Source organism: Acomys minous, assembly GCF_964271855.1.
Source record: "Acomys minous genome assembly, chromosome: 8".
NCBI lineage: Eukaryota > Metazoa > Chordata > Mammalia > Rodentia > Muridae > Acomys > Acomys minous.
In genome coordinates this window covers 36,242,224-36,269,294 of record NC_140489.1, presented here as the reverse complement: position 1 = coordinate 36,269,294, position 27,071 = coordinate 36,242,224, and the positions used below count along the sequence as shown (strand labels likewise).

The 27,071-nt window shown below is 47.4% G+C and overlaps 1 protein-coding gene across 2 annotated transcripts in view; it reads left to right on the top strand.

The window, feature by feature from the left end:
• The window catches only part of SMOC1 (SPARC related modular calcium binding 1), a 153,476-nt gene that overhangs the window by 108,868 nt on the left and 17,537 nt on the right, over window positions 1-27,071 (top strand). The window contains exons 6-7 of one of the 2 annotated variants that reach the window (XM_084792291.1): window positions 11,780-11,836; window positions 13,743-13,823. In XM_084792291.1, the coding sequence (XP_084648417.1) occupies window positions 11,780-11,836; window positions 13,743-13,823 (138 nt within the window). Of the gene's footprint in view, window positions 1-11,746; window positions 11,837-13,742; window positions 13,824-27,071 lie in introns of both variants that reach the window. The other variant, XM_084792290.1, reaches the window with a different exon arrangement.

Below are 27,071 nucleotides of genomic sequence, written 5' to 3'. Positions count from 1 at the left end.
CTATGTCTGGGGTCTCATTTCCCCTCCACTTGGAGAATCATTGTAGGTACATGATCCTTTCTTTGCATGCCATATAGGCATACAGAGAAGGCAGGTTTGGGCCACCTGTAGGGAGGCCACTTGAAGCCACACCTGCCTAGGAAGCCAGAGTTTGAATGGGGACAGGGTGTGAGAGGGCATTTGTAATATCCTGTGTGGCCCTGCAGAGGTTCCTCTTTCAGCTGCTCTTAAGAATGGAATGTGCTCTGCGGGGCAGCAGGTGGGACGGGGCACAAAGGCCCCTTGTGTGAGCTCATTGCCTACGTGTGGCTTCTCCTAGAAGGCATCTCTCTCCAGAGTTGGGGTTTGCCAGATGGATGATGTTGGTCTGGGCCCTGGAGCCTAAGGGGCTTGGTTGGAAAGAAGGTACTGCCTTAGGTCTGTGGGTGTGAGGGATGGGGGTGCTAGGCAGGGATGGGACCCAGCTTCCCTCTTCCCAGTACCTCTCTCGCCTTCTTGAATATGCCCCCACTGCCTGACATGGCTGGGAAGGATCAGTTCCCTCGGCCTGGAAGGAATGAAAAGACGTATTGTGCGACCCGTTCAGAGTCTGGTCGCCAGCCAGGAGCTAGGCCTCGGAAGGAGAGGAGGAGAAAGGCAGAGTGCAGGGACCTGGGGGTGGAAGAGCAGAGAGATAGCAGGAGGGAGGGAGAGAGGCCAGGCGGCAGCAGGCAGCGGGCTCCTAGCGTGGCTAGGCTGCGGTTCCTGGGTTCACAGGTGTGGGGCCCCCGAGGGAAGAAGTGGGGGAGGTGGAGTGGGCGCTGTTATCTTCCCCAGATGCACGTGCTCCAGGAGGGGAGGAGGGTCACAACTTCAGACTATTTACTTAATCCCCTGGAATGTCCCCTCTTCGCTCTGTTCTTGCGCCCCTTGTGTTTAACGGACTCCTTTATGGGCACATGTGTGGTAATTAACACGTGCAGTGTAGGTCCCGGGCCATGTGTTTGAGTTTCAAATATCCATTGATCTGGGGCGGTCCCATCCTGCTGCCCCCCTCCTCTTCTCCTCTGGTCCTGGCGGTTGAAGACAGATGCGGGTGGGGGTTGTGAGTATCGGGGGTGGGGGTGGTGCACACGTGCATTCACATGTGTTTTATTGATGCCGCGGAGGCACATTTGAAGAAAAGAAGAGGACCCCGCAGTCCCTCTAGCGCTGAGGCTCTTCTGCTAAAACAGCTGAAGGCTGCAAGAGTTGAGAGAAGGGCTGATTTGGGGTTTTCATTGATGTAATCTGAGGGCAAATGGCTGGGAAGCAGGCTATGTTTTCCGACTATTGAATTGACTGATCTGGAGCAGCCTGCACCGAGGCCCCTGTGGGCTTTTCTGACCCATTTCTTTTGGGATTGAGATGTGAAGATTTCTAGGTGAACACGCAGGATAACTCACGGGGTGGGGGTGGGGGTGGGGGGGAGTGGAGCTGCCTGACTCAACCACCTGTCCCCACCTCCCAGGAGGAGACTGGGGAGTGGTTAAGGGCAATCTGGAGGATAAGATATCAGAGAGCATGCGCAAGGGAGTGTCCCCCCCCCCCTCCTCAAGGCTGGAATCACCTAGTCCTTGGGGCTGATGCTGTGACACACAGCAAGTGACAGCTGAGGATCATCAGAGAAAGTTTTCTGAAGTGTACTCATTTCCCTGGAAGAGGTCTGAGAGTTTTGATGTTTAAAGAAAGTGAGAATGAAACAGAACCATGAACACACTCTGCCTGAAGTTTCCATTAGGAACGTCTGTGTTTGTCAAGCCAGTCTCAGAATAGGCTGCAGCTTCCAAAGTCCAACTTACCTGTAATTGGCAGACTTCTTTTTACTCTCTTACTGGCTGCTCCACAGTGTGCGCCTAGAGCAAGGAGTGAGTCACATTTATTTCCCCAAGGTCCCTGTCTATGTCTCTATTTTTAGAGGGTCTCATGGACTCTGGTCTGCCGAATGGTGCCAACCTGGGACCTGTGCCCCAGGATCAGAAATAGAGATGGGTGGCTTAGGGTGTGGCGATTGGTGGCAAGTACTCCAGGTGAGAGAGACTCTGTAGTCTCCGACTTTGGCCTCATTGGAGGGGGGGGGGTTGCAGGCAATGAGCACACCTGAAGTAAGTATGCTCCAGTTCTCTGAGCCTGGGTGAGGGGTACTGAGCTGGCTGTCCAGGGATACCCTACACAGCAAGCATCATCCTTGTACATATGACTTTAACCTCTACTGAATTTCAGTGGCAACAAGCAACTGATGGATGACTTGTGTTTGCTTACTCTAATGCTGTCCAGAGCTGTACCTACACATTTCCACTGCAGGGGAAGCAGGCCCTCTGCTCCCTGTGTGCATATTGCTGCTGTGTTCTGTGCTCTGTGCCACCTTGGCCGAACTGGGCATGTCAAGTGCCAGCTTCCTAGAGCTCAGTCTCAAATGGTGTTCACGAGTGAACATGAATGCCCCCTCCCCTATGGTGTCTGACTTGTTCTTCCTGTTTGGCCCTGGTCTCAGTTCCCTGCCCTACATCTCAGCCCCTTGCTCCATGTGGCTCAAGGAAAGCCTATGTGTGATAAGTACTAGACTGAGTCTGAATCCTTGGAGAGGAAATGGAACTTAGAGGAAATGGAACTTAAGGTTCCAGAAGTGCTTCTTAATCAAGTGAATATTCACATCTCTGTGATATTAGAGAGTTTTGGTGTTTTATGCTGTTCTTTTATTAGGTTAAGTGTTAATTCAGAGCTCGCAAGGCTTGTTTGTTATAGCCGCTATAGCCATGAATGAACATGCTAAGAACCCTAGCCTCATTTTGTAAGGCTCACCGCCTGCCTCCCAACTGGGACCATTGGGTCCTCAGCCACTTGTGATGGTGGCCCTCAAGGGACCAAGTTTCTAGATTCCTAGATTGTGTCACTTCTGTGCAAAAGAGAACATAGGTGGCCTCTCCAAACAGTTCTGGCTGGCAGCCTCTGAGGAAAGACCCTGAGAGGGGAAGCCTGGGGTAAGTATGGACTATGGACCAGTCCTCCTACCCTTTGCTTGATACTCCCCAGAGCCTCTGAAGTCCAGGTGAGAGAACTTGGTGGTCACAGGCCAATGGGAACAAGCTTGCTTGCTCATTTCTCCTGAGTCAGAGACAGCCAGGAGTGAGGCTATGTGCTTGAATGTGCCTTGGGCCCATTTCTTATTCCTTAGCCCCAGCTCTGAAGGCCACACAGCTCCTGCGGTGAAGGTGGATGGATGATCTATCATAGGTAGGTCTCAGTGCGATGATTCTGTACCTGCTTGGAGATAGATATGAAATCTAGGGCTGTTTATCATCAGATTTCTATGCAAGGGCACCGGTCAGAGTAGTTAAAACACTTCTTCTTCTTTTTTTTTTTTTTAAAAGAAAAGGTGGGAGGAATGATTTTTATCTGCTTTAAGACAATTAAGACAGTGAAGTGTTGGAGGAAGGACAGATGCACCTAAGTCAATGGAGAATAGAGAACTCGGAAACACCCACAACAGAATAGACACCTTATGGAGTGACAAAGGCAAGTCAGTGTGGGAAGGACAGGCCACCTTGCCAAGGGTTATGTAGCCACCAGCATCCACAAACTGATACACGGTAGAAGAACAGGGGCTGCAGAGATGGTCCAGCAGTTAAGAGGGCTTCCTCCTCTCCCAGAGGTCCTCAGTTCGGTTCCTAGGGCTCATATCAGCCACCTTATGACACCTGTAACTCCAGCAGATCAGACATTGGCTTCTGGCCTCTGTGGACACCTGTCTGACACAGACACACTCACACATGCCTGATTAAAAATATAATGAAACTAAGCAAACATAAAAATAACTAGAAAATTCTTAAAACCCCAACCCAAATGTTATGCTTTATGAAAAATAACTCATAATGGATCATAGTCTGCACTGTGGAATATAAAGCTGTTACAACTTTAGAAAGAGTCCTTGTGAAAAATTTTACCACTCAAGATGTGAGGACGTATTTACGAAGCATCTGCCTGACATAGGATTTGTGCCCAGAACATAGAAACAACTCTATAAACTCAAGAGTTAGAAAAACTTTCAATTAACAGGTGGACAGGCTATATACACAGACACATCGCCAAAGCCGGTCTACAGAGGGCAAAGAGCCCATGGAAGGTGCTCAGCATTATAGAAATGCAAGTGAAGACCTTTTTGAGCTTTCACGATTAGGAGGGGTAAAAGCTGTCTCCATACAAAGTGTTGGTGAGGTGGCCAGAGGCTGCATCTACTTACCCTGCTGGTGAGGACTTAGATGGAAGGGCTACGAAGGCAAATGCTTTGGAAATCTCCCTCCTCAGCTTCCTCTCCCTCTCCTGCCCTCTCCCTCCTCCCCCGCCACCTGCTCTTCCCTTTCTTTCTCTCATTCCTTTGACAGAGTCTAGCTGTGCTGTTCAGGCTGGATCTTGAATTCATGATGCCATGGCTGTAGCCTTCCAAGTGCTAGAGTTAGAGATGTGAACCACCATCCTGGAAGCGTCTGTAAACAAACAAACAAACAACCCCAGTGTATCAGTTATATTCCTGAACATTTATTTAAAGGGTGGGAAGACAGCCACACATGCAAGATACAGCAGGTTTATCTATGTCAAAATGGCAACAACCCAAATGTCCTTCAACAAGCAGAATGAGCCGTGTGGCATGAGCACCGCAGATGACACTCAGAAGTGTATATAACAACAGCTTGGAAAGGTCTCAAGGGTATTGCTCAAAATGTGAGTGCGTGTGCGTTCACACACACACACACACACACACACACACACACACACACACACACGAAGCCTATTGCAAAAGATCAGATAGTATACAATTCCATTTATACAACACCCTAGAAACGACAAGATTATAGAGGCAGAGAACAAGTGAGGAGTTGCCAGGTGTGAGAACAGGCGAGAGGAAGGACAGTGTGAACCAAGGGAGGAAACCCATGGTGGCCTCTGCGGTGATGGGCTAGTCATGTACGACTCTGATGTGACATGTACGTGTACATGGGTAAAATAATTCAGAGCTGCACACACGTAAATGGGTGCATGTCAAACTGCTGGGGTCAGGGTCAGGATGGGTGGTACCCATATCAGCTCCTTCATTTTGATTGTGTACTAACATTTTGCACCCATATAATTACAGTCATCCCTCAGGATCCATGGGGAGGGCGCAGATCTAGACCTCCCTTATGTATCCCAGGCTGGCTTTGACCATCTGATCTTCCTGCCTCTCCCTTCCAAGTGCTAGGGTTACACAAGCAGAGTTGGTTTATGCAGTGCTTGGGCAGGGGGCACACTCAGGCCTGTGACACAAGGCAAGCCCTCTTCCAGTGCTCTGTCCCTTGCCCGAATTATAAGTCCCTTATATAAAGTGGAATGTGACATTGCATTTGTATAAGCCTAAGCACACCTTTCCACAATAATAAAAGTCTGTGTGCAACTGGTTTTTGTGCGACAGGTGCCTTCTGCTCGACTTCTTCCATTTCCTCCTCCTCTTCTTCCCCACTTCTCCTCTTTTCTCTTCAACTTCCTTCATCCCCTTTTAGTCAATCCCTCATCTGCATTCTTAGCCAGTCTTGGAGTTTTGCTCTTAATCAGAGGAGTGCAGGACTTGAGGATGTGGGGAGAGTCCTTGCAAAAGCCTGCTTTAAGCTTGCTCTTACGTCGAGGAGGAAACATGCAGGTGGATTGAAACAGCCGTAAAGCATGGAGCTCTTGCTTCAGAGTGGGCTTGGAGAGCATTCCCTGCTCAGCACAGGGCCAACTTCCAGCCCGACTAAAAGCTTCCTTAACTAGGAGCCATGCATCTCAGGAGATGCTGGGGTTAGCCAGCGCCCCATCCTCCTGGAGTAGCCTAGGCCAGCTTGTTAAGAGACATTTGCAAATGGGATGCCCAGAGAAGCCACCTGGACCCCCGAGAATCACATAAATCTGGTCCCTTCAAAAACAAGAACTTTAGTTTATTCCCGTAAAAGATAGACAGTGGTGTCATCAAAGGCTGTGAGGGAGGATCACAGCAGTTGACGGGGGTTGAGTTTAGGAATCTGAGGGAGATTTGCCTTGTTGAGGAACCTTCCAGATCTCAGGTTGGGGGTTGAGGTTGCTGGGTTTTGTTTTTGTTTTTTTCTCATAGCTCACACTCCACCTCGGAAAACCCCAAGAGATGCCATTAATACAGATTCCTCCCCTGGCCCCTTTGACACACTTGCTTTTGAAGGACCTGGAAGAGAAAGCTCTTTGTATGTGGTCAGAATAAACTCATTGTACACCCAGACAATTAACTCCTCAATGGACTTGCCAGTCCCTTCAAAGGGCCAGCCCTGCTTCCCTGGGTCTCTTGGGCTCTATTCAGCCCCTTAAGCACACCAATGTTTTGGGGTTTTTGTTTTGTTTTGTTTGTTATTCTGAAAAGTCTTGCCTTGAGAATAGTCAGAGCGGATCAACATTGTCTTCAGCCCCGCATTTATCTCCTCTCACCAGCAAATGTCAATCAGAAATCAAAAAGCCAAACAGAGGAGGCTTTGAACGGTGTCATCGGGGGTCGAAGTGACTTCCAGCTGTCTGTCCGTGGGCCAGGCCTTCTCGCAGGGGAGGAATTGTGCTGTCACACACACACCCACTGTCTTTATAGGCTCCCGGAGCCCATGCAGGGGCTGCACCTGCAAGGACAAGGCATGAGTGGGGGCTGGGCAACCTTGGAAAGCCAAACACAGTGGCTCGGGGGCAGTTTCCAAAGCGCTCCCTGCCTCTGAGACAACCTTCTTTCATTTGCATGAAGGTTTCCTCCTTCCTGGCTGACAGTGCAGATAGACAAGGGCCCCGCCAGAAACTAAGCATTGCAAACTACAGTAACGGGACTATGACTGCAGCTCTTAAAGTTACCCATGAGACGTTTTCTCATTTGCCTTCTTTATTTGTTGTTGTTGTTGTTTTTTTTTTAATTTTCAAGTTTGTACTTTTTTCTCCCTATAAGAAATAATATAGCGCATGCCTTTAATCCCAGCACTTGGGAGGCAGAGCAGGTGGATCACTGTGAGTTTGAGGACAGCCTGGTCTACAAAGCGAGTCCAGGATAGCTAAGGCTACACAGAGAGACCCTGTCTCAAAAAGAAAAAAAAAAGAAATAATATAATCTTTGAAACCCTCCTCCCCACACTGTTCTTTGTCACCTTAGTCTGAAAGAATATTTTGGCCTTAAGGAGAAATAAAGTCTTTCCATTTGAGATTAAAAAAAAAAAAATCACCCAGAATAAGCCCCAGGCATGAAATTGTTACACATACAAGTGAAGTGAGACTCAGTTATATTTTTCTTTAAAATATGTGGCTGAATTCTCCCTCCCTCCCTCCCTCCCTCCCTCCCTCTCTCTCTCTCTCTCTCTCTCTCTCTCTCTGTGTGTGTGTGTGTGTGTGTCTGTGTCAGTCTCTCCTACCCACCCCTCTCTCCCCCCATCCCTGAGTTAACCACTGCTCCCATAACCTAGCTGCTGCCACCGGGTGGTTTTCCTCTAGTTGCTCTGGTACTCCCTCATCTTGGTTCAAAGAGCTTTTATTGAATTGTAACTTACACACCAGGAAAACAAACAAGCACAAACAGCCCCTCTCACTGTAAATGTAGGATCCAATACACTTAGCCAATTCCTAGAATCACACAACTATTACCAGAGACAGAATCCATCACCCACCCCCATAGAGCTTTTAGGCTGTTTATAGTTTTACTCTCTCTCAACCCCCATCTCAGAGTCCGTAGAGCAGTTTCATCTTCTTAATGCATTTACTTTTGTAAATCTGTGCTGTATAAATATGGCCCTATCCTATCATAGGCAATGGTTACATCTGCCTTCCATTTATTATATTTGTGAAAGGCGTCAGGTGCATATTTTTGTGTTTTAGTTATTTACTCCTCTCTTTGCTACATGTTTTCTATATAGACATATAATTTATCTGCTTATCAGTTGATAGACATTTTAATTACTTAAAACTGTGAGGCTTCTTAGGTCAGTGAGATGGCTCAGTGGGTAAAGGGGCTTGCCACCAAATCTACATCCCTAGAACTCGCATGGTAGAGGAGAGAACAGGCTCTTGCACATGTCATATATGTGCTGTCCTCTTACAATAAATAAATACATACTTAAACATAAAAATCCAAATTAGAAGCTGCTATATTTGAGTAATGCTGCTACATTTGTGTACATGTCTTTCTGAGACCATGTTTTCATTTCTCTTTCATAGATTTCTAGAAGTGGAATTTGGGGGTTGAAAACTTAATTTGTATTTATTTTTTTAAAAAAAGAAATTGCCAAATTATTCTTCAGAGTTGCTACCAATTATCTATTTCTAACAGTGAACAAAGAGTTCCACTTTCTCCACATCCTTGTGAACAATTGGTATTATCTGTCTTCTATTTTACTCATTCTTTTTTTTTACATATCCTTTTTTTCCTTTTTTATTAATTTATTCTTGTTACATCTCAATGGTTATCCCATCCCTTGTATCCTCCCATTCTTCCCTCCCTCCCTTACTCATTCTTGTGAGTATTTAGTGCTAGCTTGTGGGTTTGGTTTTTTGTTTTGTTTTGTTTTGTTTTTGTTGTTGTTGTTGTTGTTTTTGTTTGCTTATTTGAGACAGGAACTTGTGTAGTCCTGCCTGGTCTGAAACTCACTAAGTAGGACAGGCTAGCCTTGAACTTGTGGAACCCCTCCTGCTTTTGCCTTACAAATGCTGGGATTACAGACAAGTACCACTATGTTGGTCCTTCATTGTGTAAATTTGTACTTCCTAATGATGAATGACATTGAGTATGATTGGTGTGTTTATTACCCATCTCTATGTATTTTAATGTGTGTGTTGCTTATTAAAATATTTTTGCCTAGTTTTAAAATAAGGTCATCATCCTATTGAATTGTAAGGTTTATCTAAAACATTGCTAGTATCTTAATTTCATAAATCCAGTCTTAAAAGTCAGTAATTCAAATAAGAATGTTAGTGCTCATGGAGAAAATCACTCCTTTACCAGTATGTTAGAGTTATCTACATCCACGGAGTGCCAGTGTCCTCAATCATGTTTAGCAGAGGCTGTTGCTACCCAGGAAATAAAGTGAGGAGTTTAGATTAGACAGTGCGTGGCTATAGACAAGGGCCAGTGTGAGGTTCCACTGGGAATTAGCAAGCCAACGGTACATGTAGAAACCCAGGGCCCAGTGTGTGGCCTGGTGCTTCTCCAAGGCGTGCCAGGAAGCAGCACTGCTGTGGACCTTGGACCCAAGCCTTGGATCTATGTTTATTTAAAAAAAAAGTTCTTTGGTGGGTCAGGAGCCAGGTGCCCAGGTGCCCGGAGATGATGGTTAGAGGGCTCGTTGCATTTGGCGTGGCTTCCTGGCTTTGGGATGTGCCGGACTTCACAGGTGGCTGCTGGCAGAAGGGCACCCTGACTTTTCTCACTTCATAAAGCTTTCCATCTAGGGCCTCCCTGTACAGAGCAGCGGGATCTCTTCACCCTCAGTGACCCTACGCAGCAGGAAGACTCAATCCCCTGACTCAGCTTCATGCTCTGTAGGCTTCCATAGCAAGGTCTGAGCAAGCCATGGAGCTCCCCCATCAACACAAGTGCAGACCTGCCCCGGGAATCCATCCTTGCTCTCCACAGACTTTCTCTGCTGATGGGTAGACCAGGTGGCCAGACCCTGGCTTTCATCTAGATGCCAGGAGAGAGAGGCAGGCTATTTTTAGTATTCTTGCTCCAGAGAGAGGAGTAAGCTCTCATATAGACATTTTAATGTCTACATCAAACATGAAATATTACATAAGCTGTTGTGTTTGGGCTCTCACTGTTGACCTCTGGCATCGCCTCTGTTAGCTCTCAAGGCTCCTAAAGCGAAGCCACCCTGGGGGGAGGGGTCCTGAGTACACTGCACTGAGCTGTTCACACTGAACTCTGTGTCTGGCAGAAGTGACCAGACCAAATGTGCACTGCAGCTGCCGGGAGACTCCATTCGTGGGCTTGTTGATTTCAATGGAGAAAGGTGTTAATAGAATTGGGGAAGTGGCGTTATTATTATTATTTTTTTTAAAAAAAAAGTGACATTGTGTGGCTCTGTTTGGTGTTTATTCTCCCTCAATGACTTCCAGATCAAGGTCATACAGTTTGGCACAAAAGATGCCCATAAAGGGGTCCAGCTTGAGGCCAATAGGATATTCAGCACACTGTATTTAAGCCTCTCCGTCTGCTGTGTCTCATTTCTTGGAATGGTTGTCAGCGAGTCTGGGATTGCTTCGGCCCCAAGGAGAGTTAGGTCTTCGTGACAGCACATGACAGTGATATCAGGGTCAGGTGTCACAGTGTTGTCAGATTGCTGGCCTCAGTCTCCAGGGAGGGCGTGGGTCTCTGCGGGTTGACTCCAGCAAGAGATCCAAACAGTTCTTTCTTCCTCTGATAAGATTCAGGGAAATTGCCCAAGGTACCAATCAGAGCCCCAGATGGTGGGGACCTGCTACCATTGGTGGTCTGATTGGTGTCTCAGAGATTATCTGAGAGCAGGGCCTCTCTATAAATAGTTAATGCCCAGGAAATACAGCGTTCCACTCCAAATGATCTCTGGGGGGTCTTGGGAGGAGAGCAGTGGTGTAATCATCAAACTGGTTGAAACAATAGCTCTCAACCTTTCTCCTCTCATTGAGGGAGAAAACAAAGGAAAATCTCTAAGCTATTCTCAAGATGGGCAAAGATAACTTCCTTTTCCTTTACTCAGGGCCATGGAATGGCTTCTTGGGGCTTGAGAAAAACATACTCTTTATTATCATTTATCTACTCAAACCTTCTTAGGGGGTGATTAGAGAAAATAGCCTAAAAATACTCCTTAAATGGACAATAATGAAAATGGTCGCAAAAACGCCTCTCTAAGCTCAAGAGTTTGTAGTCTTGACAAAAGCAGAATCCTGGTAGGTAAATAAACTCTGCACCAACTCCGGACACACGAAGGTTCTTGCTCTGCAGAAAGAGCTGCCAAGGAAACCGAGTGATGACAAGCACCGAGGCTTTGCTGCTTGGAGCACCCTGCTCCCATCAACGGTGATAGGAACGTCAAAGCGAGGCCTGGGTGATCTCAGCGACTTCCCGTGTTGTTTCCCATCATGGTCAGCAACCCGCTGCCGGGATATCCACCGTGTGCCGTTTGTTCAGAGTGCAGCTCATTCTCTCCAGTGTGCTAGGGAGAGCAGTGCTTCCCATAGTCTCTTTTTAAGGCAAGGATGGAGAGACAGCTAGGAGTCTGGAAGGGGGCAGCACCCTGGCCTAAGGATTTTTTTTAACCAGGCCCATTAGCGAAAGGTTCTAAACTGCTTCCCTTGTCCTGGAGCGTAGGAATCGAAGTGGAGGCACCAGACTCTCGTGCCACAAGGCTGCCAGTGTTGACCCAGCCTGCCTAGACAAAGCTCGAGGCTGCTGGGGGGAGAGGCTTCCCACCCTACTCTGCTGCAGGAAGGGATGGGCTGGGAGGGCCTTGCAGCATCCCCAGATTTATGAGAAAGGGGCCTCCGTTGCCGTGAGACCTAGCTCCTTGTGAGTCCCTGGGATGAGCACACCCCTGGTTTTTGCTTTATTGTTCTTTCTCTCTCTCTTTCCGGCTCTGCTTCCTTCTCCACCTCTCTCTCTCTGCCTTCTGCTTTTCTTTCTTCTTTGGCCTTGAACAAAACCCAACCATTCAACAGTTCTGAGAGTAGATAGTATTTACCTCAATAATGGTAGTCTCCTTTCGTTTCTTTTTAACCCTCAACTCAGATGACGGCTCTAAGCCCACGCCCACAATGGAGACCCAGCCTGTGTTCGACGGAGACGGTAAGCGGTTACATTATTTACTATTCTTATTCCCTCCGTTTACGTTCAGAATTTGGCAAGATATTAACTTTACATGTTTGTCTAAGTTTCATTATTATTATTTTTTTCCTTTTTTAATTGGGCAAAATATTGGCTTTACATGTTTGTTTAAATTCCACTATTTTTCTTCCCTTTTTAAATTTCAAAATTTCCCAATGCAAGCAGGGTTGTCCTAACCTTTTTTTTTTTTTTTTTAATGTGAATCCTCCAAGTAACTGGTACCCACGCTCTTCCTGCCTGTAGCCCAATGTCCAACAAAAACATGGTTTAAGACAGACCCTCCAAGCTGCCAAGACCAGGGAGTCATGATGGGAAAGGCAGTCAGACTGGGGAAGACTCCTCAGCACGGTGGCTCAGCACTTACAACCACCGACTTTGTGCCTAGAGTGGGTGCGTGGTTGCTGGGGGGGATGAGAAGGAAGTACTTGTATGTTGTCCCATGCTCCCACGGCACCCTCTAGCGAGCTTCATGAGCTGAGTTCTGTGGTCTTGGTCCTCCTCCTGGTAGACATTTATGGAAGAAAGAGTTGGCGTTGTTCTGAGAGGAGCTGTGAAGACCTGGAAGCTTGTAAGCAGAAGAAAGGAATCAGGGTATTCCAGACAGCGAGGACCGGCCGGGGGGCGAGGAGGCAAAGGTGGTGGGTGTGGGTCACTTAGGGAGGAAGGAGAAAGAGATTGGCAAGTGGAGGATGGCTGGGCTAGGGCATAGGGATTCGGGGGAACTGAAATAAGACCTTTGGGAGGAGCATTCTAGGACAAGGGAAATAGTAAGCGGTGACCAAATAAAGGCCAGGAGTCCCTGGAGGCAAGGTGGACACATTGGAGGAGCTGGGGCGCAGAAGCCTAGCCTCTGCTCAAGGTAGAGGTCCTCCAGCTTCTGCTCTCTGGGGACTTTACCAAGTGCTCCAGATCCCTGTGAACAGGAACAGGAAGTTTGGCATGGTAAGGTTTCCAGAGAGCTTGACAACGAAGTTCAGCTTTCAGCATACAATATATAGCAAGCTTTTACCAGCGCTCAGCCGAGTGGGTCTGCTTCATGAGACAGCGGAACAGAGAAATGAATGTCACGCGATGGCACTACGGTTAGGAATGCCCCTAGTGCAGGCACAGCTCAGTGAGAACCGAAAGGCAGGCATGGTAAGAATTCAGGAGTCTCTATCTCCGTAAACATCCTCCTTTGTCATTAGAAAGTGTTAGTTTAGGTTGAGAATAGAGATATGTCATCTGGGGAGACCATCCTGGTGCCATCACTGAAGATCTGGTTGCTGTACCGTAAGCTCAGGGTGACCCCACAGGACTTCCACACCCTGGTACGGAGTGTGCAGCTACCCCGGGGTGCTCTCGATGAAGGTGGCTGGCCTGACGGTGAGAAGGGTTTGCACTCCTCTCTTCCCCACATGGTACAGATGCTCAGCAGGCAGCATCTGCCGCGGTTCAGCTGTTTCCTCTAAAATGGGCTCTGTGGTCTGTTTGGCATTCGTTTGTTGACTTATCCCCTTTCAATCTTCTCCCAGGGAAGCAGCTGAGAGGGACTTGGCTTGGCCCGCGTTCCTCACCTCCTGGGATAATGTTTTTATTCCTTGATGGAGTGGCTTGGTGCCTCTGGATTCTGACCACTCTGTGTCCCAGCACAGGATGCTCTGGTTGTCTCTTAAAAGCTGGTGGGGAGAAGCACTTCCGTCACAAGGAAGAGAGGGTGTGTTGGCACTGGGATGGGGTCCATATGCCAAGAAGGAGATAGCTGAATCTTTGGTGTCTCGGCTTCTAAAATGCTTATTACAAATCCGGGTCACATTCCATGTCATATACTTCTCTTTGTCCACATATGCACACACATTCTCTCTCTTGTTTTGTTTTGCTTTTCTAGAAATCACAGCTCCTACCTTATGGATTAAGCATTTGGTAATCAAGGATTCCAAATTGAATAACACCAATGTAAGAAACTCAGGTAAGTAATCTTCCTTGTATGGTCTACGAGTTCAACCCTCTCTCCCTGGGTGCCCCATAGCTGTTCTAAGACTGTTCATCATGTGGAGTTGTGGGTTTTTTTCTGTTTCCTTCCATCCCTTTCTCCCACCTGACTCACCTGCCCACCCCCCACATCTTCCTCCTCTTCTGTTTTCTTCCTGATGCCTTTTCGGAGACAACTATCTTCCTCTTGTTGTGTGACCCAGTCACCTTTATTTTCAATAGTTATTGACCCTATAAGGTTAGCATATTGGGCAGAATAATTACAGGAGAGCTAACCTTTTTTTTTTTTTTTGGAAGAAATAGATCAAGGAAAAAATTAGACTTTGATATTTTACTAGTTCCTTAACAGATTAGAATATTCTCTGTCATTATCACCCAGCTATACTGACTGACACCTGTCAATCTTATTGACAGAATCAGTTATAAAAGATTCCACAAGAATATGCACCAGCTAACAAGTGTCCGCCTGTCTGTTTTTGCAAATAAAGTTTTACTGGGGCACAGTCACACTCACCTATCTGTGTGTTTATCTGTGTGTTCCACTCACAAAAATAGACTTGAAAAGCTGTCGTGGACCCTGCATGGCTTGTAAAACTTAAGATATTTGCTTTATAATCTTTCACAAAGAAAATTTTCTGGCCCCTGTTGTACACAATTGAATATGGCCTTTGAGTGGGAGGTATGTGCACGGGGTTGTCTCACTCTAGTTTTTGACCCCTTCGTAGTCCAAGCAGAAGTAGGAGTTGCAGCAGGTGAGCCGGGACCATCACAGGGACTCCTGGGGCCACTCACAAGACCCTTCATCATCTCACATGGGCCATTCTCAAGTTTTCATCCTGTTCCGGTGCTTTCGCAACCGGTCGCCAAGGAAGAACTGTGAGGTCTGGATTTTTCAGGCAGTGGAGTAGGGGAACTTTTACACCCAAACCATATACTGGTCAAAGCATGGGTTTTGGAATCAGATGGACATGTAGATCTGGTTTCTAAGACTGGCTTTCCTCGCCTGGGAAAGCCAATGAAGTTCTCTGAGTCTTGGTTTCCTCATATGTAAAACAAAGCTATTGCCCTTTAGGATTTTGTGAGGCTTCAGTTTGAGACATATAGTTCTGGGCACAGAGGTTTGCCATGAATTATTTGAAAACGAAACTGAGGCAAGCTGCTTTGGAGGAACGCCTTGTTGCACTGTGCCAGCCCGTTCTCACACATTGGCACATTCGGTTAATGACGAGTCAGGCATCCTTTGATGAGGACTTGTGTCTGGTCCGTTGGTTTTTAGTGAGGACTGGAGCATCAGAGTTAAACACCTGAGACCAGATTTCATTAGCCTTTGATGAAAGATTCTGGGTTCAGGTGAGCATCAGCCACATGCACGGGGCGTTTGGAGTCAGACTCTCTGGCATATGTCTGGGTAGGAGCTCATCTTCTCAGCCTTCTCTCAGAAAGAAAAAAAAAGGCAATTCCAGTTTTTTTTTACACCCCAAACATCCTTTTTTCACACTCAGACCCTGTGACGCCAGATTTGTTTTCTGGCCCGGGGACTGTTGATGTTGGAAAGGTTCCACTGGGCGCCTGAAGTTGTGCAATAGCGTGACACACACGCCTGCAGACGTACCCACTCTTCTCCTCTCCCGGAGGTTCTAGCCCTTTGTGGAAAGCCTTGACATGTGCTCATATGGCTACTGTGGCCTTCTGAGTGCTTGGCAAGTTCGGCATATTCAGATTTGCCTTTCTGGTCCTCTCCTCTATGCCCACCTCCCTCGTACCTCTCTCTCACAAGCATCCACGGCTCCGGGAGTTGTTTCTGTATCTGGGAAGATGATGTTCCTGGTCAGCCAACACCCCAGGACTCGGGAGCAGCATGTCCTAGATGAGTGTTGGCCAGAGTCTCTGCTGCTTTTTCACGGAAATATGAACTCCGGCTGAATTTCTTTCTTTCTTTCTTTTTCAAATACAGAGTTTGGTATCATGGCATTTCTTAAAACACTTAGTATTTAACATACACTTAGGCCATCTATCTCTATTTCTAGAAGAAGGTAAGGAGATAAGATAAATAATAAGAATTAGCCTTCATGTAACCCTTCATCTCATCCCCTTGGTTCTAAGCTGTATGATATATGTGCATATATACATATGAAGATATGTTATATATGATATAACTTATACGTGAAGACTGGTGTCTTTTGTTTCTTTATGGCAGAAAGTGTAGTCTCTCGGGAGCTAGGACCATAGGTGTGACCACCATGCACTTTGTGTGCCATAGCAATACTCCAGAGAATGCAACATGTTTCCTTTCGCCCTGGGAGCCTAGGCTAGTGTCCATAGCCTCTAGTTTTGTCTCTGTATTCTTTTTTTTCTTATTGTTTACTCATAGTTTATGTCTCTGCATTCTTAACGTTGTCCTCTACTTTCTCCTTGTCTCTCCTACAAAACTCTTTCATGGTCTGATCAGGGACTGCAAGAACCTAGCCCCACGATTTAAATCCTAAAGTCTTTTCTTTCCACCTCGGTGACCAGCATGTATGCATCTGTGGATGTAGCACTTTATGGTCACTCTGTTCCCTGGAGACAAAGTCATCATTAGGGATTCAAAGTAGAAGCACATTTCTTTGACATTTTTTTCAATGTATCAAGAGTCCCATTTCTTCTTGCATGAGGATGTCCATGCTTGCCCACGGCACACACATGTGTCACAGGTAAGCCTGCTGACAGGATTCTTGCCCTTACTCATGTGGGCTCAGTGTTCTTCTAGGCTGGCTTCTGGGCCACTGGCCATAGCTGAGATAGCTTTTCCACTGAGGAAATTTCTCCTGGGACAGTTTCTATGACTGAGGTTTGGGGTCACGGAGGCAATGGTACCTTCTGGCTGGATCAACCCCTCCCCCAAGTCTATACTCTTTGCCCAACTGGAAACTGCGGGCTGATGTAATGACCTGAGGGTGGAAAAATAAGCAGCCTGTAAGGAAACCAGTGGTAGCTGCTGTAAGCAAATACCCCACAGCCACCTGGAAGCTCACACATGACGTGACCGGGAGGAAGAATGAGTAATCTACCAGCATCAGCAACTAGGACGGGCCCAGGCTTGTGTGCATTTAAAACATCTATGTGAAAACATATGCTGTTACTGACCTTTTAGGCTATCTGCCCTTTGAGCTCATGAAGATGCCTTGATCAATCATGGCCAATAGAATTAAGATGGGGATGGGACCATTTGGCCCTTCCCAGGGGATTTCCCCTAGCAACAAAGGCTTGTCCTTTCTCAGTTTTTTTTTCTTCCCTTTGCTGAAAGGAAAGGTGATTGTTATTGGAGGCCCCAAAGAGCCAGACCCACAGTCCTGTTTGACCTTGTTTCAACACTGGTTTTCTTGGCTACTTTACTCCGTCATCCCATTGTCTGCTTGCGGTGATGGGCTGGGAGGTGTGTGGCTGTGGGACTCAGCCTCTGGGACTCCATCTAGCAGCAAAAGATTCTAGAAGTGAGTTTCATATGCAATTGATGTTCCATAGCACAACCACATCGCTTGTCCTCAGGTGTTAGTAAGCTGTAATCAAGGAGACTGCCTAGGTGTTGTAATTGATTCAGTTTTTAAGTCAGTGGTGGTGTGGGCCTTAGCCTGAGAGCCTTCATTGTGTGTTTGTAAAATGGCTTTGCAAGTAGGCAGGGTACAAAGCTCATCAACACACATACAACACTAGTATTTGGGGAGGAGGAAGGAGTAAAAGTATGCTTTGTACAAGCCAAAACCAGATCTCACTTCCACCCTCCCCCTTCCTTCACCTGTCTCCTTTATCCCTCTCCTGCTTGAATGTGAATTTTTTATATTTTGGACCTCCTAGTACAGAGCCTGCAGGTCAAGGTCAATGAAAATACCAAGAGAAACTGGGAAGAAGACAGGCTACTGTCTCTTGGTGCTTGTCACTGCAGAGCCACTGCGAAGTATTCTTAGTCTTTTGGAGCAAAGGGTATTTCTCTTGGCTTTGGGGGCATGAGTCAGCAGAGATGGGTGGGTGTGAGTCAGTGATGCTTTGGGAGGAAGTTGAGAAGAAAGATGTTCACGTGCTAAATCGGGACAATCCATCCTAGAAGAAATATACTCCCCCCCCCCCCACCAAAGAGCTCAGCATCTGTCTGTGTGGGAAGTTGGTGTTTACCACTTCAGACCATGGTGAGCCATGCATGGCCATTTTAGGACCTGTGGAGTATCTATTTACACAGGGCGGTTGCGCTGTTTCCTTAGTTCTCCTCACCCGTGACGCTTCATCCTAACAGCATGTTTACTCCTGAGGGAGAGCTGTCCTCAGCCAGCACTGCGGATGTTGGATGTAAGTTCTGCCTGAAGATGGAACTTCCAAGGGGCAGAAAACTAGCTGAGGCTCCTGGGCCGGATTACAGTACAGGGGAAGGTTGAAAGCTCCAAGTGGGCTTGCCCCTGACTCAGGCCCTTCCTGGTGCAGAGCTTCCAGTGACTTGAGCAGCTAAGTCTGGATTAGTCCCAGAGATGTAGGAAGGTGTACATGTCCCTGTATAACTGTCAGTGTGTGGCTATTCGAGGGAGAAGCACCTGCGAAGCTTCCGGTGCCACCACTGACTTTGCTGAGGGCTTGTGCGGGGCTCTAGGCCCATTAACCACTGTGATGCACTAAGGCCTGAGTGAGTCGGAGAAGAAGCAGCACAGCAAGTGTTAAGGACTGGGCTGGCCATTGGGCAGTAGTGTACCAAGGGCAGGGGCAGTGATAGGCTCTGGTGTGATAGGGATGAATGTTGGTCAGTGATCTTTTTCTGACGTTCTGGAAGTTACTATCAAAAGCAGACAGACTCTTTGAGATATCTAAATGGACAGGGCTAGGTAGATACATACATATACATTTCCTCTGTAGACTGTGTACCCCTTTATTGTATGTACCAGGGCAGACTGCTCCCATAGCCTGGTCCTTGCTCAGCCATTACAGGCCACCCAAGAAGCCAAGTTGAACATAGGAATAAGAAGGTTGGACATGCTCCACATGTAACTGAGGACACTGCCACCTTAGACTAGTTAGTTATAATAGCAGCTACCACTTCCCACCTTACTCTTGCACAAGGTAAGAGGTGTGTGTGTGTGTGTGTGTGTGTGTGTGTGTGTGTGTGTGTGGTGTTAGGTATTTAAATCAATGCCTTGAACAAGCTAAGTAAGTACCTTACCACCGAGCTACAACTGAAGTCCCATATTCTATTACATGTGGGCCATGTGTAGGGGCTACTCTACTCCTAGAGGTTAGGAACCTGGAGCTTAGAAACTGCCCAAGGTCAAGAGGTAAGTGGGAGGGACCGGAAGCCTATGCTCTACTGCCTCTGTTCTGGCTGCTGTCAACGTCTGTAAAATCTTCTGCTGAGTCAGTCCCTTGGGTGAAGTGCACAGGAGTTGGAGTGGTGGACACTTACTGTTGCTTCAGCCACAAGGCCATGGAAGCCCAGAGCTTCTTAACCCGGTCTTCTGCTTCCGGGGCATTCCATCAGATTGCCCCAAGTTCCTTCTGGCTTTGGGGAGCAGCCATCCAGTTGAGGATATACAGCGTTCCAGCTTCTCCCTCTGAGGTAGAGCTGAGGGTGACCCTTTCTTAACTAGTTGGCTCATCAGATAGGGCGCGCCCTCCACAGCATTTTCCAAAGTCCCTCCCAAGCTATGAGTGACAGATGATGTAACTTTTTTCCCCAAGTACTTTTGTGGCAGATTAATCAGAGAAAGGTTTTTTGTTTGTTTGTTTGTTTTGTTTGTTTTTTTAGATAGGGACAAGGAAACCCATTGCAATGGAAGAGGTATCTTTATTAAATTTGTACAAATTCTGTTTCTGATTCCCCGTTTCTATCTACACTGGCTTTATTCTGTCAGTAGGTGACTTCTTGCTTTCCCCGTGCCCCAGCAGGGCCTTTCCTCTTCTTAGCTGATGGCTAGTCCTCTCTTCTGAAGGGAGCTTGGAGTGATGGCTTTGTGGAATCTCCCTCTCTGTGGGGTTCTCAAAGCCACACAGATGACCCCAAGTCACACGAATATGGAGAGTTGGAAATTGGCCCTGGCCAAGTGGCCCTCACTGACAGAGGTGGTGGAAAACCCATGGTGGGAGGGCAGGGCTGGCTCGGCAAATGGTGCTTGGAAAAATTATCCTCTGGGGGGGAGGGGCACTTAGCCCCTCCTGTGAAAAAAAAATTGCGAAGTGCAGAGTAAGAAAAATAACCTATTCGCAAGAGTGACTTGAAACCATAGATGCCCAAACCCCATGTGGCTGCATACACAGAAAAGGTGGCTCAGGGATGCTCTGTAAATCATTCCTAAAGGGTACGACTCTAGCGGGCCCTCCCCTCGGCACCACACCTCTGGTTCTTGTCCCAGCCCTTCAACAGTCAAGTCAGCTCCTTAAAACCCTGGCCTGCCTTTCCATCCTTTTCTGGCAGTACACTTCTCCACCAGATTCCCAGGCACTGGGCAGTCCTGGGATGGTCCCAGCACTAGAAAACCATGCATTCACGGACCTGGAGAAACCTGCGGTGGGAGCCACGCTATTCCTTACACCTCTGGAATTTCATGTAACTATTTAGAAAGATTTAAAAAAAATGTACTGTTTGTTATTGTGGGTTATCGTTCAGCATTTTATTCATTTTTGATAAGAGACGAGATGGGCGGGAGGTATTTGAAGAGGCTTCAGAAGGCCAGTGTTTTCCTTAATGTTCTTGGCCCGGCCAGATGGTTCCTTCTGTAGTGAGTGTAAGCAAGCTCCCCTCGCTTTGGCAGGCTGACTCACCCTTTGTTGCTGTTCACCTCCATAAGAAAATGCAGTCTCGATGGTCCAGGGTAGAGTGCAGCATTTCCCAGCATGAGTTGCGGTCAGGGAATCCTGGTCCAGTCCTTCAGTCTCATACCCACTGGCTGGCATTTATTCTGCTGTGCTCTGGAGCATTGGCTGGGATGAAATTCTTGGACTAAATGCCTTTCATGGATTCTTTGTCTGTGAGAGGCCATGGTTCTCTGAGTGAGAAGCAAGCCAGAGTGGGGATGGTCAAGCCGACCGGAAGGATATGATGAAGCCCTGACCCTTAAGCACTTAACAGTTGGTGGAGTCGGGGTACAAAGGGCAAGGGACACAGAAACTCAGCAGGGGCCATGCCTCACCTTAGTGTCACTCCAAGGAGGAACCCTCAGAGATGGCTGCCTTCAGGGACAGAGAAAGACCTCGAATGAGGGTAGGCCAACACATCCTGGCTAGGTCTTTCTGACTGATCACATAATTTTCCTGGCCTTCTCAGGGCCTAACATGGTATCACACTAATGTACACACATATCCAATTAATAGCCTGAGTTCACAGAAGTCCCGAGTACTGCTTTTTTTTTTTTTAAGCCTCTTCCTGAGCTCTAGAATTTTTGTCACCCACAGTGTCTTAGGATACTGTGCCGAGCCCTGTTAGTATCTTTCTGTCTTCCATAGCTGATCTCAACAAACACCAGCAACTGTCAGGATCGCCAAAGCAGTGATCCTTTAAAGAACCAGTAGGTGTTTATTTGGAGAGTCCATATCCCTGGCCGTGGCGTCCTTCCAGCCTACAGTTTTTGCTTGTGTTTTTGAGATAGGGTCTCATTATGTGGCCTAAGTCTAGCTTCAAACTCTGATCTTCCTTCTTGAGTTCCCCGTGCTCCCTCCACCCCTGCCCTGTGCCCACCTCACAACTTCTCAGTTTTTCTATGTATGTGTATCATCTTCCTGGAAGTCCTTAGATGCTTCTTTTAGTGTGTCCATTCGGCTGAGCATTCTGGCCCCGTGGCTTGGCCCAACACTACCTAGCTATTGAGAGGTGAACACCCGCAGCTGCTTTTAGATAGGGCAGCTTACTCTGCACAGTGTGGGCCAGCCTCATGCAATCAGTTCCAAGACTGAAGAAGAAGAAGAATTCTGATTGGAGACTGTCATGGAGAAGCCCTACATTTGTGTCTTACAGATGTGGGTGTGGCCTGTTGATTTGGGACTCAAGACTGTCTCCTCAGTTGCTTATCTGCCTTTCTACCTGACTGGTTTGCCTACATAGTTTAGACTTGTCATCTCCCTAACTCATGAGCCTAGTCCTTAAAATATCCCTTTCATTGTGTGTGTGTGTGTGTGTGTGTGTGTGTGTGTGTGTGTGTGTGTGTGTGTGTATGTGTGTGTGTGTCTGGAGAACATTGAGTGTTACAGTCCCTCTTTGACAACCCCCCCCCTTTCCCTTCACTCCATGAAATTTTTGTTTCATTTTGCCCCAGTTAGGTCAGCCAACTGGTCACTGATGACTTGACTTCCAAAGGTGTTTTGTTGTTGGTTACCCAGAAACCTTTGCTTCCTCCTCCCTTTTCTCTCAGCATTTCTTTCTCTGGAAGCCAATAACGTGAAAGTTAGACCAGCTCAGATCCTGCAGTGTTTATGTTTGTTGGCCATTTTTGCTCTTAAAAAGATATAAAAATAAAAAAGATGGAGGAGAAGGGTCCTGGGAGAGAGGATAAGCTCTGGGCTCCAGTGAAGACGGGGATTAGCTGAGAACTCATGTTATCCACGCTCTCCTCTGCTCCTAGTTACCATGGGGAATTGGGAGGTACAGGGACCGGGGCCAGTCCTTGCAGACAGATGTCCTCTCTGCTGATCCTGCCTTGGCCGACACATAGGACCTGGGCTGTGGGCCCACAGACAGGGTTCGTGCTCGTCTAGCTCAACCTGGCCTTTCCAGCCCCGTCTGCGGCCTCGCTTACTGCTGTTGGCCTCTGGTCCCTCTCTCTCCCCTCGTATGCCATGCATCCTCTGATGGCAAGGCCAGGACTTTGCGCACCCCCAACTTGAGATGCTTTTCTGTTGTTTTCTTCTTAGAGTCAGTGGTTTTGTTGTCAGGAGGAGAGGGCTGACCTCTCACTGCCCGGCTCCCTCACAGGGGCAGCTTTGGGAGGGCCTATGTGGACGTGTACAGGTGTGTGGCGCCGTTCATCGCTGTGTTCCCCCTCCTCTGGTGTGGGCTGTGCGTTCCAGGCATATACAGGTAGCCCTGGCCCAGTCTCATGGCTCCTGGGCCGTACCTTTCCACCTTACCTCTGCTTCACAGCCTTTCCTAAGCAGACATGAAGAGTTTCAGAGTGGTGTGCATCCACGTCCGCAGAGCTCTGCAAGTTAAAAAGACCCTTGAACAATACAGGTGGTAAACTTCAAACCCCTGCCCAGATCTAGCCAACGGTCAGAACAGTCTCCACAGTAGAGTGGAGAGTGGGATATGACTTTCTCACATACTCTGGTGCCTCACCTTTGACCATGTCCCCTGGAGGGGGAGACCTGGTGGCACTCAGAGGAAGGACAGCAGGTTACCAAGAAGAGACTTGATACCCTATGAGCATATACAGGGGGAGGTAATCCCCCTCAGGAACAGTCATAGGGGAGGGGAATAAGGGGAAAATGGGAGGGAGGGAAGAATGGGAGGATACAAGGGATGGGATAACCATTGAGTTGTAACAAGAATAAATTAATAATAAAAATTAAAAAAAGATAGTTAATAGAAATAAAAAATAAAGTAAAAAAAAAAAAGGCCCTTGAAGTCAATCCCGGCTTGCATTCTGTAAGGCAACCTGAGAAAACTAGTTAAAGTGTATGGTAAGACTCACCTGAGAGGTGGCTGAGAAGGGGCGAGGGTAGCTCCAAGGAGGGACTGGCTTCTGGGTCCTCAGATCTGTACTGAGTCTACACTCCTTGGGACTTGCTAACTAGTGTTTGTATCTCTTCCGGGGTGCTGACTGAAGGCTACAAAAATCCCCGTGGCCTCGAGTGACAGAGGTAAGCAGGTCTAGCTAGGTATTTGGTAGCCATTGTTATATAACAGGCCAGTCCAAACCTACTAGTGTATCAGAAAAACAATTTATTCTTGCCAATGAATCTGCCCATGACAGGATGGCTGTCTCACTAGTTTTACCTGAATTGGCTCCCGGGTTCATCCAAGTGGAGGATCAGTGGGTTTGGAAAGGCCAAGATGACCTCTGCCGTGTTGCTAGCAGGCCAACCCATTTCCCTTTTCCTCCTCTGTGGCCTCTGCACCCCCAGCAGGCTACAGCGCCCTTATGTGGTGCTTTTTAGGCCTCATTGAAAGTGAAAGCAGAGACTGCAAGCCCTCTGAAAGCCTGGGCTCTGGCAGCATCATACTGTTCTTTGTGGGTTAAAACCAGTCAGAGCCCATGTGGACCGGAGAACACAAAGGCATAGATACACAGTCATCGGAGACTATTTTGTGATCATGCACAAAATAGGCTATACACACACACACACACACACACACACACACACACACACACACACACACACAAATATAAAGTATAGGAAACTAAAGCTCAGATCAGCCTGTACCAATAAAAGCTATTACTGTAGAAAGATAAAGAACACCGTTGGGCTGGCCTGGAATTCTGCCTGTGTCTCCTCCTAGCTCTGATTTTTTATTTTTATATTTTTTAAGATAGGGCTTTGTGTTTCCTCAGCTTGTCTTCTGGTCTTCCTGCCTTCGTCTCTTGGGTGATAGGATTGCAGCTGTGCACAACCATGTCCGGTTTATGCAGTGCTGGGGATAAAACCCACAGCCTCTGGCATGCCAGAAAAGCACTGTAGTGACTGAGCCATAATCTCAGACCCCTAACTCATGATCTTGGTCTAAGTATTTAGCCAGGCTGTGTCCCTGGTGTTCGTACCTGTCTCTCAAGATTGGAAATAGTGTGAAGTGAGCTAATACAGACAGAATGCTCATCACCAAATCTGACACTTCATAAGTACTTAAGTAAGTGTTTGCATTTCCACTCACCATGTAGATCTGTAATAATGGGTGAGCTACAAATTTGGATTTTGGTTTTCTAGTTCTGAGACAAAGAGGCGGAACTCCCGAGGGCCAAGTTTCATGTGCTTAGGCTGAGGGTATGGTCGTTCAGAAGGAGCTGTGCGTGTGAACACGTTTGCTCTTGAATGCAGACCTTGCAGGGTGTGTCAGTTATCTGAACTGGAGGAAACCAGTGGAAAAGCAAATGTGTTCTCACTGAGGAGCAGGTGGCTAGAGGCTAGCAAGCTGTACTGGATTATCCAAAGTCCTCAAGCAGAGCCCATGTCTTCTCTCTGGGTGAACTTGAGGAATATCCATGCTCTCCAGAATTTGCTTTTTCTCACTTACAAAGTAGCCTCATAATACTGTCCAGGGTAGGTGGACCAAGAGGTTAGACAGGCAAAGCCCTTCTATTGCCTGATGCGTTTCACTCTAGGAATATTGTTTCTATCATTGATCCTAAAAAGCTATTTTAAGAGATGTTTTTTCTTTCTGAAAGACAAACTGCATACTTTTCACAAATAGTGCTATTTGTGTGTGTGTGTGTGTGTGTGTGTGTGTGTGTGTGTGTGTGTGTGTGTGCGTGCATGCATGTTCGTGTGTGTGTGCATACATGTTCATGTGGGGTTGGGTATGTATGTATGTATGTACATCTACATGAAGGTTGAAGTAAGATTGTCTTCCTGGATTACTCTCTGCATGACTAGGATGTTGATGGCAGTGGTGATGATGATAATGATGATGACGATGGATCCCAGGAGATGTGGTGCTGTCAGGAATGGCTGGTCAATGGGATCCAGGGATCCGCCTGTAAACTGTCAGTCCCGCCTGTTGGTGGAGTTATGGAACTGTGGGGCCCGTGCCAGGCTTTTAATCTGTGTGCTGGGGATCTGAACTGATGCGCTTGTGCTTCTGCGGCAGACACCTCCCCTATGGAACCATCTTCCCAGCCCAGCCGTTCTGTCACTCCTGAATTCTCCTTAGTGGGACCAGACTTTCAAGGTGGACCTTAAAGCAATAAATCTTATATTTGGTCTTCTCTTTAATTCCATGCGAATCTGCATTTTTCTAGGTTTGGGAGCTTCATTGTCTTTATGACTTAACTCTCCACAGGTGGCCAACATTCCTGGGCAGCTTTAAGGATTTCTAGGAATCTATCCACAGGGTCCACGGGGCTGCTGCTCTTTCTGCCTGGCTCCTGCTTCAGCTTCCCCCAGGTTTCAGGCCCACTGCTGTGGTGTGAAGTTAGGTTCACCATGCCCGCTGCCCTGGGAGGGGGGAGGTGCTCCTCCTCTTTCCCCTTTGCATCTTGCAGGAGTCTGATTTATGGCCGGAGAGGCTGGCCTGGAGGGTCTTAATTTAGAGCCCCTGTCAGAGGTCGTTACAGGAGCGTAGCGCCAGTAAAAGCTGTTTTCCTTTGCCTTTGTTTCTCTGTCAGCTCTTTCATGGCATGAAATATGAGGTAGGAAAATGAGGCTACCAAACTGGATCTGAGAGATCTATCCCGAGCCTCTGGTGTGATTCCCTTGAAGTTGTGCTGCTGTTTGCCTGACAAGATCTAAGGAAGGGGAAGGGGTTAACTATGGGACCATATGGGTTGTACAGATTCTCTTTTTAAAATGTTGTTTGCAATAAGCAAACAAACTCCACACTATTTTTATTTTTATTTTTTACATAATTCAAACAAACAAAAATTTAAAATCAAACAATAACACTGCCTACATCTCAAAATAAAGCCCTCAGCAAAACAAAGAAAGGAAAAAAAAAAACTCAGGAAGAGAAGGCAGGGTGATTTGCCAGGCAGGATCTTCCAGTAAGGGGTCCTGCAGGTGTGAGGCTTCTGTGAGCTGGCTCCACCTGGCATAGGGCCCCACTTCCTGTCTCTGTCTGGGCTTGGCTCTGGAGAGACTCCATTTGACTGTTTGGACACGTGCACATGTTCCTGAAGTTACCAACTACAGACACCTTTCAGCCTCCCCAGGTTCTGCTCCGGTCTAATGGCATTATCTGTGAATAATAGATTCAAGCCCCCTAGTATTCTTTCTTTGACTACCTGGTTGGAGGGTGAAAGGAGCCATGGCGGGCTCTTGTTTCTCTTTCATTTGGGTGTGGAACCCTGCTTGAAGGTGGTGGTCTGTGGTTCTGTCCTGCTATGCCCGGACTAGGCAGTGTTTCTTTGCATAGGCACCCCAGCATCCACTTAGAGGGTGGTCTGCCTACTGCCTCTCCAGAAACCTGGCACGTCCGCAGAAACATCTCTGAAAATGCAGGACCATTCCAGCTTTGGAGCAAACTCCTGCTCAGAGAAGTATCCTGATGTCCTGACTGACTTGTTGCTACATGAGAGCCTCTTTGGTGAAACTTCTGATGAGTTCCTGGCAGTAGAGACGGCTACAGGGA